The 12,675-nt window shown below is 53.8% G+C and overlaps 2 protein-coding genes across 4 annotated transcripts; one reads left to right on the top strand and one right to left on the bottom strand.

Annotated features, from left to right (window-relative positions):
• The first annotated feature begins 2,799 nt into the window (after positions 1-2,799).
• On the top strand, positions 2,800-10,459 carry Cuedc2 (CUE domain containing 2). Of its 3 annotated transcripts, none has more exons than XM_027407140.2 (9): positions 2,800-2,955; positions 8,148-8,231; positions 8,973-9,116; positions 9,219-9,280; positions 9,426-9,499; positions 9,583-9,765; positions 9,883-9,944; positions 10,017-10,077; positions 10,163-10,459. In XM_027407140.2, exons 2-9 carry the CDS (start codon positions 8,158-8,160, stop codon positions 10,307-10,309), a joined length of 807 nt encoding a protein of 268 aa, XP_027262941.1. In that variant the 5' UTR covers positions 2,800-2,955; positions 8,148-8,157; the 3' UTR covers positions 10,310-10,459. The 3 variants fall into 3 exon arrangements, with proteins under 3 accessions (XP_027262941.1, XP_027262939.1, XP_027262940.1); XM_027407138.2 differs by having other exon boundaries at positions 2,801-2,955; positions 9,372-9,499; XM_027407139.2 differs by having other exon boundaries at positions 2,835-2,955; positions 8,151-8,231; positions 9,372-9,499.
• A 102-nt stretch (positions 10,460-10,561) lies between these two features.
• On the bottom strand, positions 10,562-12,588 carry LOC100752453 (F-box/LRR-repeat protein 15). The gene is made up of 4 exons (XM_027407137.2): positions 12,440-12,588; positions 12,123-12,276; positions 11,362-11,867; positions 10,562-10,903 (listed from the first exon to the last, which is right to left on the bottom strand). Exons 1-4 carry the CDS (start codon positions 12,478-12,480, stop codon positions 10,714-10,716), a joined length of 891 nt encoding a protein of 296 aa, XP_027262938.1. The 5' UTR covers positions 12,481-12,588; the 3' UTR covers positions 10,562-10,713.
• Positions 12,589-12,675: the final 87 nt, after the last annotated feature.

Below are 12,675 nucleotides of genomic sequence, written 5' to 3' on the forward strand. Positions count from 1 at the left end.
GTTGTGTTCTTGGTGGGCTGGTATAGGGGCTAGAGGGTGAGAGTCAGGGAAAAGCCAACATTTGCACCTGATGAGGGCATCTGTCTGTAGTTGGGGGTGCTTCTTCCCCTAAGGGGGATCTTCAAGACAGCCACTCAGGAGTATTAGCTCTAGAAAATCGGCCACTTGAATGATGGTCTTGAGTGTTTAGGATAGCTGAGTGGATGAGGAAGGCTTCCCTGAAATGCACTTCCAATTTCTGGAGAGTCAAATGACAGCTGGGTGCTAGCCTCACACATCCCTGGAGAGGGACAGCCAGCCAGCAGACTCCAGGAGTTACCCTCCCCGCAGCCCTGCTGAACCCTGGGAAAGGAGTAGCACTTACCCACAGAGCCTCTTCTCTGGTATTCCTGGGACTGGATCTGCAACAACCAACTGTGTGGAGCTCCTTAAATAGGCCCTTGCCCTGCCCCAGAGCCCCACCCACCCATGCAGGCTCTTCTGAGAAAGGAGGATGGTGTGGGAGGGCCAGGCACGCTGTCTGCTGCCCAGGGCCCTTTCTGACCTCAAGCCAGAGCTGGGACAACCCTGCCCCAACCCATTCTTCCAAGTGCCCCCTTCCTTATTCCAGTGCCTGAGTGCTCCTCGCACTCCTGAAGACCAGCCCTCTGGTTCTTTTGCTGTTCATGGTGCCAGGAACCCTGGCCCTGATGCTGAACTCAAACCTGATTCCTAGTTCTGAGGCATAGGCTAGGGAATTACGAGCATAGCATACAGCATAGACTCCTAGTCTTTTCTGTCAACTGAGGAGACCCTGCAGCCTAAATACTCCAAGGGAACAGAGAGGAGGCAGCAGCACTAGGCCTCCCCACCCCCTGTGCCAGGGGCTTCTAGCAGCACTCAGGGGAGTTGGCTCCCATCGTGGGGAAGGGGAAAGTAAGAATTTAGAGGATAAACCCAGCAACTATGGGCAAGGTCGGATTAGCTGTGGAAACTCTATCTAGCAAATGGCCTTCTAGAGCAGCCGTTCTCAACCTGTGGGTCGTGACCCCCTTGAGGGTCAAATGACCCTTTCACAGGGGTCACTTAAGACCATCAGAAATCATAGATACTTACATTACAATTCATAACAGTAGCAAAATTACAGTTATGAAGTAGCAATGACAAGAATTTTAAGGTTGGGCTCACCACAACATGAGGAACTGTATTAAAGCGTCTCAGCATTAGGAAAGTGGAGAACTGCTGGTCTATCTAGAGATTCATGGAAAAGCCACCTGACATTCTGTCTGTGGGAGTCACTTCCCTCTGCCCAACCTTCTGTCCTGGGGCCCCTGGAATCTGACCGGTCTGCACAGAGTGAGGTCTCCCCAGAGTCTGAGTTAGGACTAGAGGGTCTCCCCCTAGAAACCTTTGGCCTCACTCGCCCTGAGAATTCAGGATGGTCTTTCTGGTATCTCGCTACACCCAATAGCCAATCAAGCAAGAATTGGGGGTGAGGTGGGGAGGAGAAGGCACAACCCCGGGGTGGCTGCAGGGGTCTTGGGTCAGAACTCTAGGCAGGCCTGCTGAGGAAACCTTTAAGTTCCGGGAATGGGGGTGGTAAGGAATGAAGTCATCGGTATTGTGCAATGGGTAAAGGGTAGGAGGAAACAGGGACCCAAAAGGGAGGGCTGGCAGGGGCCTGGGGCTAGTGGGGGAGACCATGGGTCCCTTTCTAGAGGCCTGCTTGGCTAGAGTTCAAAGTGGCTGTCACCTCTCCTCTTATTAACCCTAGCAGCGTCAGTCTGGCAGCAGTAGAGCTTTTATAGGAGAAGCCAAGCTGCTTCCTCGCTCTCCTCTTTCCTTCCCCCTTCCCAGCAGCCACCCACCCGCCGGGGAGGAGGGAGCCGTGGAGAGGGACACAGGGGAAGGAAGGGAGGGCAGAAAGCTCTTTTCTCCGAATCTTGGCACTGCTTCAGTCTCTGGGGGATGGGTTGGGACTTTCTGTCTGGGACGGAGTTTCTAGAGGCTAACGACAGCTCCTGGGTCCCTGGCACCCTACTGGTACTGAAAGGAGGCCCCTCCTTGCGGATTGGGATGGGAAAGCCGACCACTGAAAGGGATTCTTGGCACCCATTTTTGAGTTCAAAAGACGGCATGCTTGAGGGCTGCCCCTCGGCAGTGGGGAAGCTGAGGTAGCAGGAACAGGGAGCGGAAGCTGAGGCCTTACTTACTAGGTCCTGGTGTGTAGCTGTCCTGTCTCTTCTAGATTACTAGCCCTGCCAGTGCAGCAGGAGGGCCCTGGGTGTGGAGGAGGTCTGCAAGCCATCCTGGATCAGGCTCAGGCCTATCCTCACTCCAAGCATTTAATGTTCACCACTTTCCGAAGACCCTGTAATCCACCTTACTCTCGGGAAGACATCAATAAGGGACCAAGGGGAGGGATAGATAATGTCCTGGGATCCAGGCCCTAGAGCTGACTGAGTGACAGGGCCTGAAGCCAGAAGGGGGAGATGCTGGGATTTGGAGATCCTTAGATCTTGCAGTGGGAGACACCACATCCAGTCGGGGCGCCGCAGAAATTAAAGAAGGGCAGGACAGACAGACAAGGAAGAGGAAAGGGAAACCTATAGAATTTCCAGGTGAGGGTCCTTGGGGGCGAGGAAACAAGGCGGGCAGGAAAATCCTGCGTTCTCTCGGAAATAAATACGGAAAGGTTCGGGACCTCTAGCGGACAAAAGAGAACACGTCGGCCACGCCTCTCTACCCAAAACAAACATGGCCGCCGGCGAGCCGCGCGGCTCCAAAACGCGGAGCCATTTGAGAATGGGGGAAGAAGCCCCGCCCTGGTATGGGCAAATTGCCTTTTCAAAAATGGCCACCACGGCGTCCTCCAAAGCGAACAGCTCTGGGCCCCGCCTTTCATCTCGTTGGTGGGGCTAGGGGATAAGAACTGCATCGCGCGGGACAAGTCGCCGGCGGCGCCTGACGGAGCAGGTGATTTCCCCTCCAGCCCCGGGTCTAGGGCTAGGAGAGTCGCGGAGAGCACTGACACAGGGCACCCCCTGCTAGCGTTCCCTTACGGTCCCCCCGGGAGGGGGTCGGCCGGACCCCTTTCTCTAATTGTCTCCTGTGGCCTGCACCGAGGAGGCCTATCTCGTCATGTGACTCCCTCCCTCCCAAGGCGGCTGCTGCATCCCCGTGTCCTCAGGCCCCCGATTCTGGACGCTCATGAGTGCCCTGCTAACGGTTATAAAAAGCTCTTGCTTCAAGGGTCGGCCATCTGAGATCCCACTTCCCCCGCTGCGCCTCCCAGGGTTTGTGCACCTGCCTGGCCTTAGATGGTGGGATCCCTTGCTCCCCACAATGTCCTTGTTGCCTCCGAGACCTGACGTGGGGATCGGGATGAAATAGTGTTTGCTAGCGCCTGCATTGTGCTGCATCGTGACTTTACAAGAGGGCCTGGGAGAAGTGGAGAAGACCCTGGGGCTAGACCCCTTGCTACCCCTTAGCTCCCAGGACTCCTTTCCTGGGACATGGCTTCCCAGGAATTCTGCGGGCACATGGTCTGCTCTCAATTCCCACTTAGTGCCTCTCCACTCCAGGGGAGTAGCAGACACTTCTTACCTTGTCTAAGTTTCCCAGAGTATCCCACTAGCCCCGCACCCTCTAATAGAGTGTCTGAAAGGTGCAAGCTTGTATCTAGTCCTTTGGGAGTCTCTCAAGCCGTCTCAGGGCGGAGAGGATGGGTAGCTTAGTTAGCTGTACAGGGAATTTGAACCCTGCAGAACGGTGTTTGTAGAGGCAAAGGGAAAGATGTCTTGAGCAGGGGAAGGGGGCAAGCAAAGATTCTGGTGTAGATAAGACTGCCAGCGAGGCAGGAGAGGCCTCTAGTACAGGTCTGGGCCACACCATTGGCATCAGGAGAGGTGATGTAGCCAGGCTGCCTGTGTGTGAATCTGCCGTTAACCTGCCCTGTGATCTTGGGAAAGTTTCTCAAATCTCCAGTGCCTTCATTTCCTTTCAGGTAATGGGCACAATAGTATCATCCACATTTTAAGCTGTTATGAGGATTAGGAAATTAATGCTTTATATTGCAGTCTGTAGATACTGTTTTTAACCATCATTAGAAGTGCTTTTTAAATGTTTTTAGATTTATTTAATTTCATATATATTATTACCATTTTGCTTGCATGTATTTTTATGTACCATGTGCATGCCTGGTACCCTCGGAGGTCAAAAGAATGTTGTATCCCTAGGGACAGGAGCTACGGATAGTTGGGAATCAAACAGGTCTTCTGTAAGAACCACCAGTGCTCTTAACTGCTGATCCTTCTCCAGCCCCCATCAGAGGTGTTTCAGCAGGACTCATGACACAATGATTGACACATTTCTTAGGTGCCACTAAATAGTGATCTCTGATCAAGAAGTAATGGGTTCCGTGGGCTGTCTGGAATTTGAAAAGTCTTACGGAAATCCTAGGATGACATGCAGGTTGACTTAGGAAGCCAATTTAGTAGTTCAGGTCAGGTCTTCCCCAGCTCGGAACTATGGGATAAAATATTAGGAGGCACTCCCAAGCAGGAAGGACATGTCAGGGAAAGCTGGGAGTGGAGAGGAGGGTGGGAAGAGAGACGTGGCAAGCTCTGAAATCTGAACCATGTCTGCTCAGTCCAAAGACAGGAGGAGATGATGGTCCCCTTACCAGAACACCCAGCCACAGAACCTTAAGGAGGAAGACTTTTCCTTTGAAGACAATGAGGAATTTCCCAGTAACAACTTTGTAGCCCCTACACCTTGGTTAGAAACCTAAAGGCATCACATATATCCCCAAAAGAGCTCCCTAGAAACTGGGCTTTTATAGAGCATCCAAGTGTCTTTGTCCCTGCAGAGGTTACCAGCCAGTATCAACAGTCAGGCTGAGGGTGGGTTACATCTCTCGAGGGGCTGCCTTTTCAGGAGAGTTGCATGATGGGGCTAGCATGCCCGGGCTAAGAGAGGGTGGGCATCTCCCAAGAGAGACTGGAGTTACTAAGTTCTCCTTTCCAAATTCATCTTTTGTGCTGTCGCAGTCACTCTGTCTTATCACTGAAGGGACCAGGTAACTGGTCCAACCCAAGTGGAAGTCTTGATATCCCCCATCTTGATATCCCCTCAATTGACACTGGGGAGTTGCTGGGGATCCAGCTGAGGGCCCCACATATACAAGTACTCTACCAGTGAGCTACATCCCCAGGCCTAAACTTAGACCAACTACTGCATTTCACTTGGGTGAGCCTGGAAGGTCCATTCTGGGTCACTGGGTTTACTCAGCACCTATGCAGAGGGGAGCAATGGGTTCTCTGCATCTTAGTTTCCAAGGGCGTTGAGTGTACACTGGTGAATAAACCAGGTTGGAATGATGGGAAGGGGAGGAAAGAGATAGGAGAGTCATCTTTACCTTCATGAAACAACTCGGAGAAACAGTAAGCATTGTCCAAATAATTAGTTACATTTGTGAAAAGTCCTGCTAAATAAGGGGTGTGCACTCTGTAAGGAGGGTCTTAGGTAGTGAGTACACTAGTTCTAGAGTCTAGACTTGAATGTTGACAAACTGAAAGCAAACCAGGATGGAGAAAAGTAGGTGGGGAAAAGGCCCTAAATCAAAGTCCACAAAAAAAAGTTATGGACATTTTAGAAAGGTAAAGGGAAGTCACTGTTAAGTTTGACATTTGTTTGTTTATTTTGAGACATGATCTCACTGTATAGCACTGACTGGCCTGGAACTCACCGTGTAGATCAGGCTGGCCTCAACTCACAGAGATCCACCTGCCTCTGCTTGCTGATGTGTGTGTCACCACATCACCAGTTTTTAAAAGATTGGGGGGGGGGTGCCTGGAAGGGATGTCAGATCCTATTGGGTACCTCCTGGTGTGGATGCTGACACACAAACTCTAGTACTCACTCTGATAAAGCAGTAAGTACTTTTAACCACTGAATCACCTCTCCAGCCCCCACAGTTGCATTTTAAGCAGATCATACACCTGTGATGGGGAGAGATAGTAGTAGGGACAGGGAAGTATCAGGAAGTCCCTATAGGCAAGAAACAGTGCCACATGGAAGCCAGGGGGATAGGTAAGGTGTGGGCCTAGGCTGATGCTTCAGCAGGGAAAGTGTGTGCTATGCAAGCATGAGGATAGGAGTTCAGATCCCTAGTGCCCACATTAAAATGAAAACAAACAAACAGAAAATTAAAACTGGCTTAGCCAGGTGCAATAGTACCTGCCTTAATCCCAAAGAGAGGCAGGAGGATCACTGTAAATTCAAGGCCATACTGGTAAACATAGTAAATTCTAGGACAGCCAGGACTAAATAGAGAAACCTCCCTCAAAAGCAAACAGAACAGGCGTGGTGGAATAGAGCTGTAACTCCAGCACTGGGGTTCAAGTCAGGAGTGCCACGGCCCACCAAAAAAGCAAAATGTAAAGCTCCAGCTCTTCATTGAGAGTTCCTGTTTCAAAAAACAAAGCACACGCCTTTAATCCCAGTACTCGGAGGCAGAGGCAGGAGGATCTCTGTGAGTTTAAGACCATTCTGGTCTGCATAGAGAGCTCCAGGACACAGGACTATAGGACAGGGTAAGAGCCGTGGCCTTGAGTCAGAGGGCAGCAGAGAAGGGAATGGAGGAGGGACCAGGGAAGAGATACTTCGTCTACATGGCCCCAGGGAGGACACCAGAGGCTGTGAACTCAGGAATTGTAGGTGGCAGCACTGAAAGGGCAAATATTGAGCAAAACTATACATAAAGTATTCCAAACAAAATTGGGGAGTTATGTGATTCAACCTCAGTAGACCAAAACCTAAAAAGCAGATGATAACCTTAGTCTGAGAAACTAAGCTTAGCCTTAGCCCGAGAAACCTTAACTAGTAGAGACATTGGAACAGAGGCTGTCCTGGAGGGAGAAGTTAATAGGAGGGAAAATATGGCCTATTCAGTAGGACTTGGTTTGACTGATTGCAGGGAAGGCTGAGAGAGAGCAAAAGCAAGGGTAGTCCTAAGTTTCGGATACGGTAGCTCAGCAAGTGGTATGTGTTTGCAGAGCGATGAGAGGAGGATATGAGCTCCGGTAGCTGGATTCTGAGAATCCTCTGGAGCCTTCCAAATGAGAGGATTGGCTGACATTTGGTTCTCCAAGTCTTGAGCCATTCTTACCATCTGTGCATTCCTGACTCCACATAGAGTTTGGAGGAGTCAAAAGCATGAAAATGGGGGCTGAAGATCTGGCTTGGCAGTGAAGAGCACTTGCTGCTTTTGCAAAGGACACATATTCAGTTCCCAGCACCCAGATGGTAGCTTATAACCTTTGACACTCCAGTTTTATCGGATCTGGCGCCCTCTTCTGACCTCCATGAGCACGAAGCATGTACCTTTGTGCTCATACATACATGCGGACAGACACTCATGCACAGAAATAAAAATAATAAATCTTTTTTAAAGGCATGTAGATGAATTAAGCCAGAAAGTATTTGCCTAGCACTTACTGAATGCAGACATTTTCCTAGGCACGAGGACCCACCAAACAATAAGACAGCCAGCAGGTTCGAGGAACAGCAAGGCCAGTAGGGTGGGGCTAGAGAGGAGGGAGTGATGAGGGAGAAGTGGACAGGACCAGACGGTGGTGCTCCATTGGCTGAAGGATGACAAAGGTCTTCCGTGGTCCAGACTGCTGGAAAGGCAGGGATTGGGCAGGAGGAGAGAAGCCATGCAGGACTTCCCCACTCTATAGGCTCCAGAACCAGAAAAAAAAGTTCCTTTGTACAAAGGGTGGGTGGCCTGTACTTGGTCCTGAGACCTCCTTCCTTATAGGGCTAGACAATGGGGCCCCTTGTGACTGGAGTTGGGGGCCAAATAGCCCCCTCAGTGATGAGATTCCTTAGCCAGGAAGCATGTGACCCCTCTTTGCCACAGGAGATGGGGGAGGGGCACAACTCCCTTTGGAAGCCTTTTAGAGAGTGTTATACCCTGTCTGGGGCTGGAGGAGGTAGAAGTGGGTGGCCAGGGGAGTGGCTCTGCTTGCCAGGAACTGGGAGCACAGCATCAGCAGCTGGCTCAGCCTCACAAGGGAGACAGAGAGGAAGGGCTGCTGTCCCTTGGCCCAGTGAGGGGAAGCAGGCGAGAGACCTGGCAATCCTGTCTTGTGTACCTTTAGAAGAGACAGCATGGAGTTGGAGAGGATCGTCAGTTCAGCCCTCCTTGCCTTTGTCCAGACACACCTCCCAGAGGCGGACCTCAGGTAAGGCTGTTCCTTCTGAAGAATCAGGCCAAGTTCAGAGGGGGTGTTGCACAGAACACTCTGGGCACTGGCCAATGAAAAGGTGGTTACAAAGTATTCAATCCTTTTCTGAGATGGGAATTGAACCAGTCATCTGCTAGAATACAAAGCACTCCCTGGGTGGTGGTGTCCCACGCCTTTAATCCCAGCGCTCTGGAGGCGAAGGCAGGTGGATCTCTGAGTTTGAGGCCAGCCTAATCTACAGAGTGAGTTCCAGGACAGCCAGGAATACACAAAAGAAACCCTGTCTTGAAAAAACAAAAAGAATAGGAAGTACTCTTAATTACTAAGCCATCTCTCCAACCCCAACTTTTGTTTCCAAGATTGTGTGTGTGTGTACACAGCTGCTCTTGAGGCCAGAAGAAGCTATCAGATACCAGGAAGCTGGAAGTATAGGCAGCTGTGAGCTACTTCATGTGGGTGCTGGGAATTGAACTTGGGTCCCGTAAAGAGCAGCAAGTGCTCTTAACTACTGAGCTTGGGGAAAGCTGTTTTTTACTTGCTTAGATGGTCTTCTCTTTCATACTGTGTCTATCACCTGTACTGGACTGATTGAAAACCAAAGCCAAAGGAGATGGGGAGATACTCTGGTCTCAAGGACCGAGCTGACTTGGGCACCAAGAAACGGAGAACTGAAGTCGGATTGGTGGGGATGCTAGAAATATCCAGTGTCCTAGCCAGTGTACTTGTTCCCTCCTACAGTGGCTTGGATGAGGTCATCTTCTCCTATGTGCTTGGGGTCCTAGAGGACCTGGGCCCCTCAGGCCCCTCAGACGAGAACTTTGATATGGATGCCTTCACGGAGATGATGGAGGCTTATGTGCCTGGCTTTGGCCACATCCCCAGGTAGGGCCTGGCTGGTGCAAAAAGGTGGTGGGGGCTGGCTGGCTGGCTGGCTGGCTGGCGGTGGGGTGGAGTGGTCCCCTCACCACCTTCCTTGCCTTTCAGAGGCATGATAGGGGACATGATGCAGAAGCTCTCCACACAGCTGAGTGATGCCAGGAACAAAGGTGAGTTTGGGGATCTGGCATGTGGAGGATTCCCACCCACCCCACCCACCCCAAGCCCTGGCAAATCCGATGCCCTCTCTGCCTCTTGAAGAGAACCTGCACCCACAGAGCTCCTGTGTCCAAGGTCAGGTGCCCATTTTTCCAGAGACCCCGAGGCAACCTGAAAAGCTCAAAGAAGACACCAGGTCTCCGGCTGCCACTGGGGGCACCCAAAATGAGGTACTGGTAGAGGGGGTACCCATGAAGGCCTTTGGGGGAGGAAAGGAAGGAGTGTAGCCTACAGTGAACCTCTGTGCCCACAGGCAGCTGGTGCTGAGGAAGAACTTCTGCCAGGAGTAGATGTGCTCTTGGAGGTATTCCCTACCTGTTCTGTGGAACAGGCCCAGTGGGCGTTGGCCAAAGCCCGGGGGGACTTGGAAGAAGCAGTACAGATGCTGGTGGAGAGCAAGGAAGAGGGGCCTCCAGGCTGGGACGGCCCAAACCAGGTAACCCCTTTCGGCCCTGCCCCAGTATACCTTCTTGTTAAGACCCCCCCCCCTACCTATCCTCATCTGTCCCCCTGTTGTTGCCACTGGACTAGAACAGGGCTCCCATGTCTGCAGGACTTGCCCAGGCGCCTTAGAGGCCCCCAAAAGGATGAACTGAAGTCCTTCATCCTTCAGAAGTAAGTCTGGGCTGGGCTAGACCCTGCAGGGCTTCCTGGGTAGCAGGAGCGTCATGAAGCCACTCTTGACAGGTACATGATGGTGGATAGTGCGGAAGACCAGAAGGTTCACCGACCCATGGCTCCCAAGGAGGTAAGAGGATTGCCTGCAGTTGGGGGTGTGCAATGAGGGGTTCTGACCCCCGATTTCAGTCATTCATTTCCTGATTGCCTGACAGGCCCCCAAGAAGCTGATCCGATACATCGACAACCAAGTAGTGAGCACCAAAGGGGAGCGGTTCAAAGACGTACGGAACCCCGAGGCTGAGGAGATGAAGGCCACATACATCAATCTCAAGCCAGCCAGAAAGTACCGCTTCCACTGAGGCCCTGGCTGGACTCTGCTGAGCCTTCCAGACCCCAGAGGGATGCAGAAACCACCCCCGTCCACCCTACTGTCCCTTCTCTATGTCCTTGCTCTAGTTAATCTATTCTTGGAGCTGCCTTCATGAACACAGTAAAGGCTGTCCAAGGAAGTCGTAAGTTCATTCTGATCTTTTCTGCCACTGGGGCAATAAGAGTTCCAATGTCTGTCTGTCCTTCTGATCCCAGCTTCATGTCCCCTATTTGCCAGGCAAGAAGGGGTAAAAAGCTCTTTATTTGAAATTCCAGGGTGGGGCAGGGCACAGGCCTCTCAACCACACAGGCCCCCACAGTTCGGTTTCCCTACAGCTCAGTGTCAGGCCCCGGCTACACAGTCCAGCTGTGCTCCCACCCACAGGAAATTCTGTCAGACCTGCAGGTTGACAAAGGGTGCGAAGCCTGCCATGTCCTGGAGTAGCACCAGAGCCTGGTGCAGGGGTGGCTCCACGTCGATGTCCACACCACGCTTCCGTAAGCGGCTCAGGCTGGGTTCGGCCACATGGTGGCAGTGCCGCACCCGCAGCGAGCGCAGTGCCGGGCAGTACTCCGCCAGTGTCCTGGGGGAGGAGCAGGGTGAAGCTAGGTGCAGGAGGCTCTCACTGTCTGCCGGGCCAGCCCACTAAAGCTGCAGCTGGCTCCAGCAAATTCTAAGTTTCCCTCCAGCTCAGGGTCTGCTCTTTTTCTCCAGTGCCCAAGGGGGGTGGGAGGGCAGGAATGGAATTACAGACTCCAGGTCCCCAGCTCCTGGGGGCTTCTGGCTCTTAGAGAGTACCTATCCTGGGTGTTGCCAGAGTTTCAAGATGCCCTTTTGTTGCAGATCAACTTTATGTCACATCTTTGTGTGTCATTTTTGGCTCAGAATTTTTTTTTTTTTTTTTGCTTTTAAATCATAGGCTTTCTAGCGTAAAAAAATCCCAGAGGTCTTTCTGATGGGTCTTTTGACAAGTACAACCTGCCCCTCCCATCCCCAGAGTGACTGCCCACCTCCCACCATACCGACCCCATGCCCAGGCACCTGACACCATCGCTTCCGACACGGAGGCAGCCTGTGAGGTCAAGGTGTTCGAGTTGCGGGCAGTTTCGAGCCAACTCTTGGACCGCGGTGTCCCCCACATTGGCGTTGACAGCCAACGAGAGGCTGCGGAGGCCTGCGCCGCGCCTCTGCGCCAGGTACACGATGGCCTCATCCTTGAGTTGGCGACAGGCGGTTAGGTCTAGCTCCTCCAGAGCCGGGCAGCGGTCGGCGAGGCCACGTAGTGCCAGCCCGTCCACCCAGTCACAGTGAGCGAGCGAAAGGCGCTGCAGACGCGGGCAGCCCTCAGCCAGCGCCCCCAGCGCTCGGCGACTCAGCTGGCCGCAGCCGGCCAGCGCTACGCTCCGTAGCTGCGGGTTCCGTGCCAGCACTGGTACCAGGTCCTCGTCCGACAGCCATTCGTGACACGGAGCCAGCGCCAGCTCCTGCAGCCCCTCGGCATCCCGCAGTAGCCGGGCTAGCGCGGCCCGTGGGATCTGTGGCCCCACCTGCGGGCAGGAGGCACCGAGACTCAGTGTGTCCCCATCCCCAGGGCGGCGGCTGCCGCCCACCTTCGGGACTTGCCACCTGCCCTCCCAGGAGAGAGGCCGTGCTCCCTCCCCGTGCTCGCCCGCCCTGCGGAGTCGTCCTTGTGGCACCCGGGGTCCGGAAGGGTCCCCAGCGCTGCCGGGGTGGACTGGAGGCGGGGCGGGGGTGGGACCCACGCGGGGCGGGGCGGGGCGCGGCTCCGGTCCCCGGCTCACCTGTGCGGCGTCGAAGCGGCGCAGCCCCGCCAGGTGCAGCTGCACGAGCGCCCGGAAGGCGCGGCTGACGCGCTGCAGCCGGAGCAGCTGGCGCAGCGGGACCCAGTTCAGGACGTGCGGGAGCAGCACGTCTTCCCAGGGCAGGTCCAGGAGCCTGGGAGGGAAGCGGCGTTGACGTCCCCGGGCCGCTGTTACGTGCGAGTCCGTCTGTTATACCCCAGGGTCCCGGCTGGCAAGAGGGGTCCAGGTCCGGCCGGGACTCAGCTGCCCTCCCGCGGGTCTCTTTTCCCTCCCTCGGCCCCTCCAGTGCTCGGTACCTGACGGCTCCCGGTTCTTGCTCCCCTCCGGACTGCTCCATTGGTGGCTCCGTCGCTGTCTACTGCGCGTGCGCAGTAGGCTCTTCTAGCCTCGGCCTGGAAGCGGCTGCGGCGAGCCCGCCTCCTTGGTTTGAAGAGACAGACCGATTTAATCGAGTGCGGTCTCGCTGAGAATCCTTATCGGAAAGCTTTCCGCATGGACCCGAAACTGAGGCAGAAGACACCAGTGATGCACC

This window comes from Cricetulus griseus, chromosome 3 (genome assembly GCF_003668045.3).
Source record: "Cricetulus griseus strain 17A/GY chromosome 3, alternate assembly CriGri-PICRH-1.0, whole genome shotgun sequence".
NCBI lineage: Eukaryota > Metazoa > Chordata > Mammalia > Rodentia > Cricetidae > Cricetulus > Cricetulus griseus.

Coding starts and splice junctions, on each gene's coding strand:
- Cuedc2 (XM_027407138.2), top strand. CDS start 8,158: ATGGAGTTGGAGAGGATCGTCAGTTCAGCCCTCCTTGCCTTTGTCCAG. Junction 9,281..9,371: donor GAGTGATGCCAGGAACAAAG/GTGAGTTTGGGG, acceptor TGCCTCTTGAAG/AGAACCTGCACCCACAGAGC. Junction 9,766..9,882: donor GCTGGGACGGCCCAAACCAG/GTAACCCCTTTC, acceptor CCATGTCTGCAG/GACTTGCCCAGGCGCCTTAG.
- LOC100752453 (XM_027407137.2), bottom strand. CDS start 12,480: ATGGAGCAGTCCGGAGGGGAGCAAGAACCGGGAGCCGTCAG. Junction 12,277..12,439: donor CAAGAACCGGGAGCCGTCAG/GTACCGAGCACT, acceptor CTTCCCTCCCAG/GCTCCTGGACCTGCCCTGGG. Junction 10,904..11,361: donor GTCGGAAGCGATGGTGTCAG/GTGCCTGGGCAT, acceptor CTCCTCCCCCAG/GACACTGGCGGAGTACTGCC.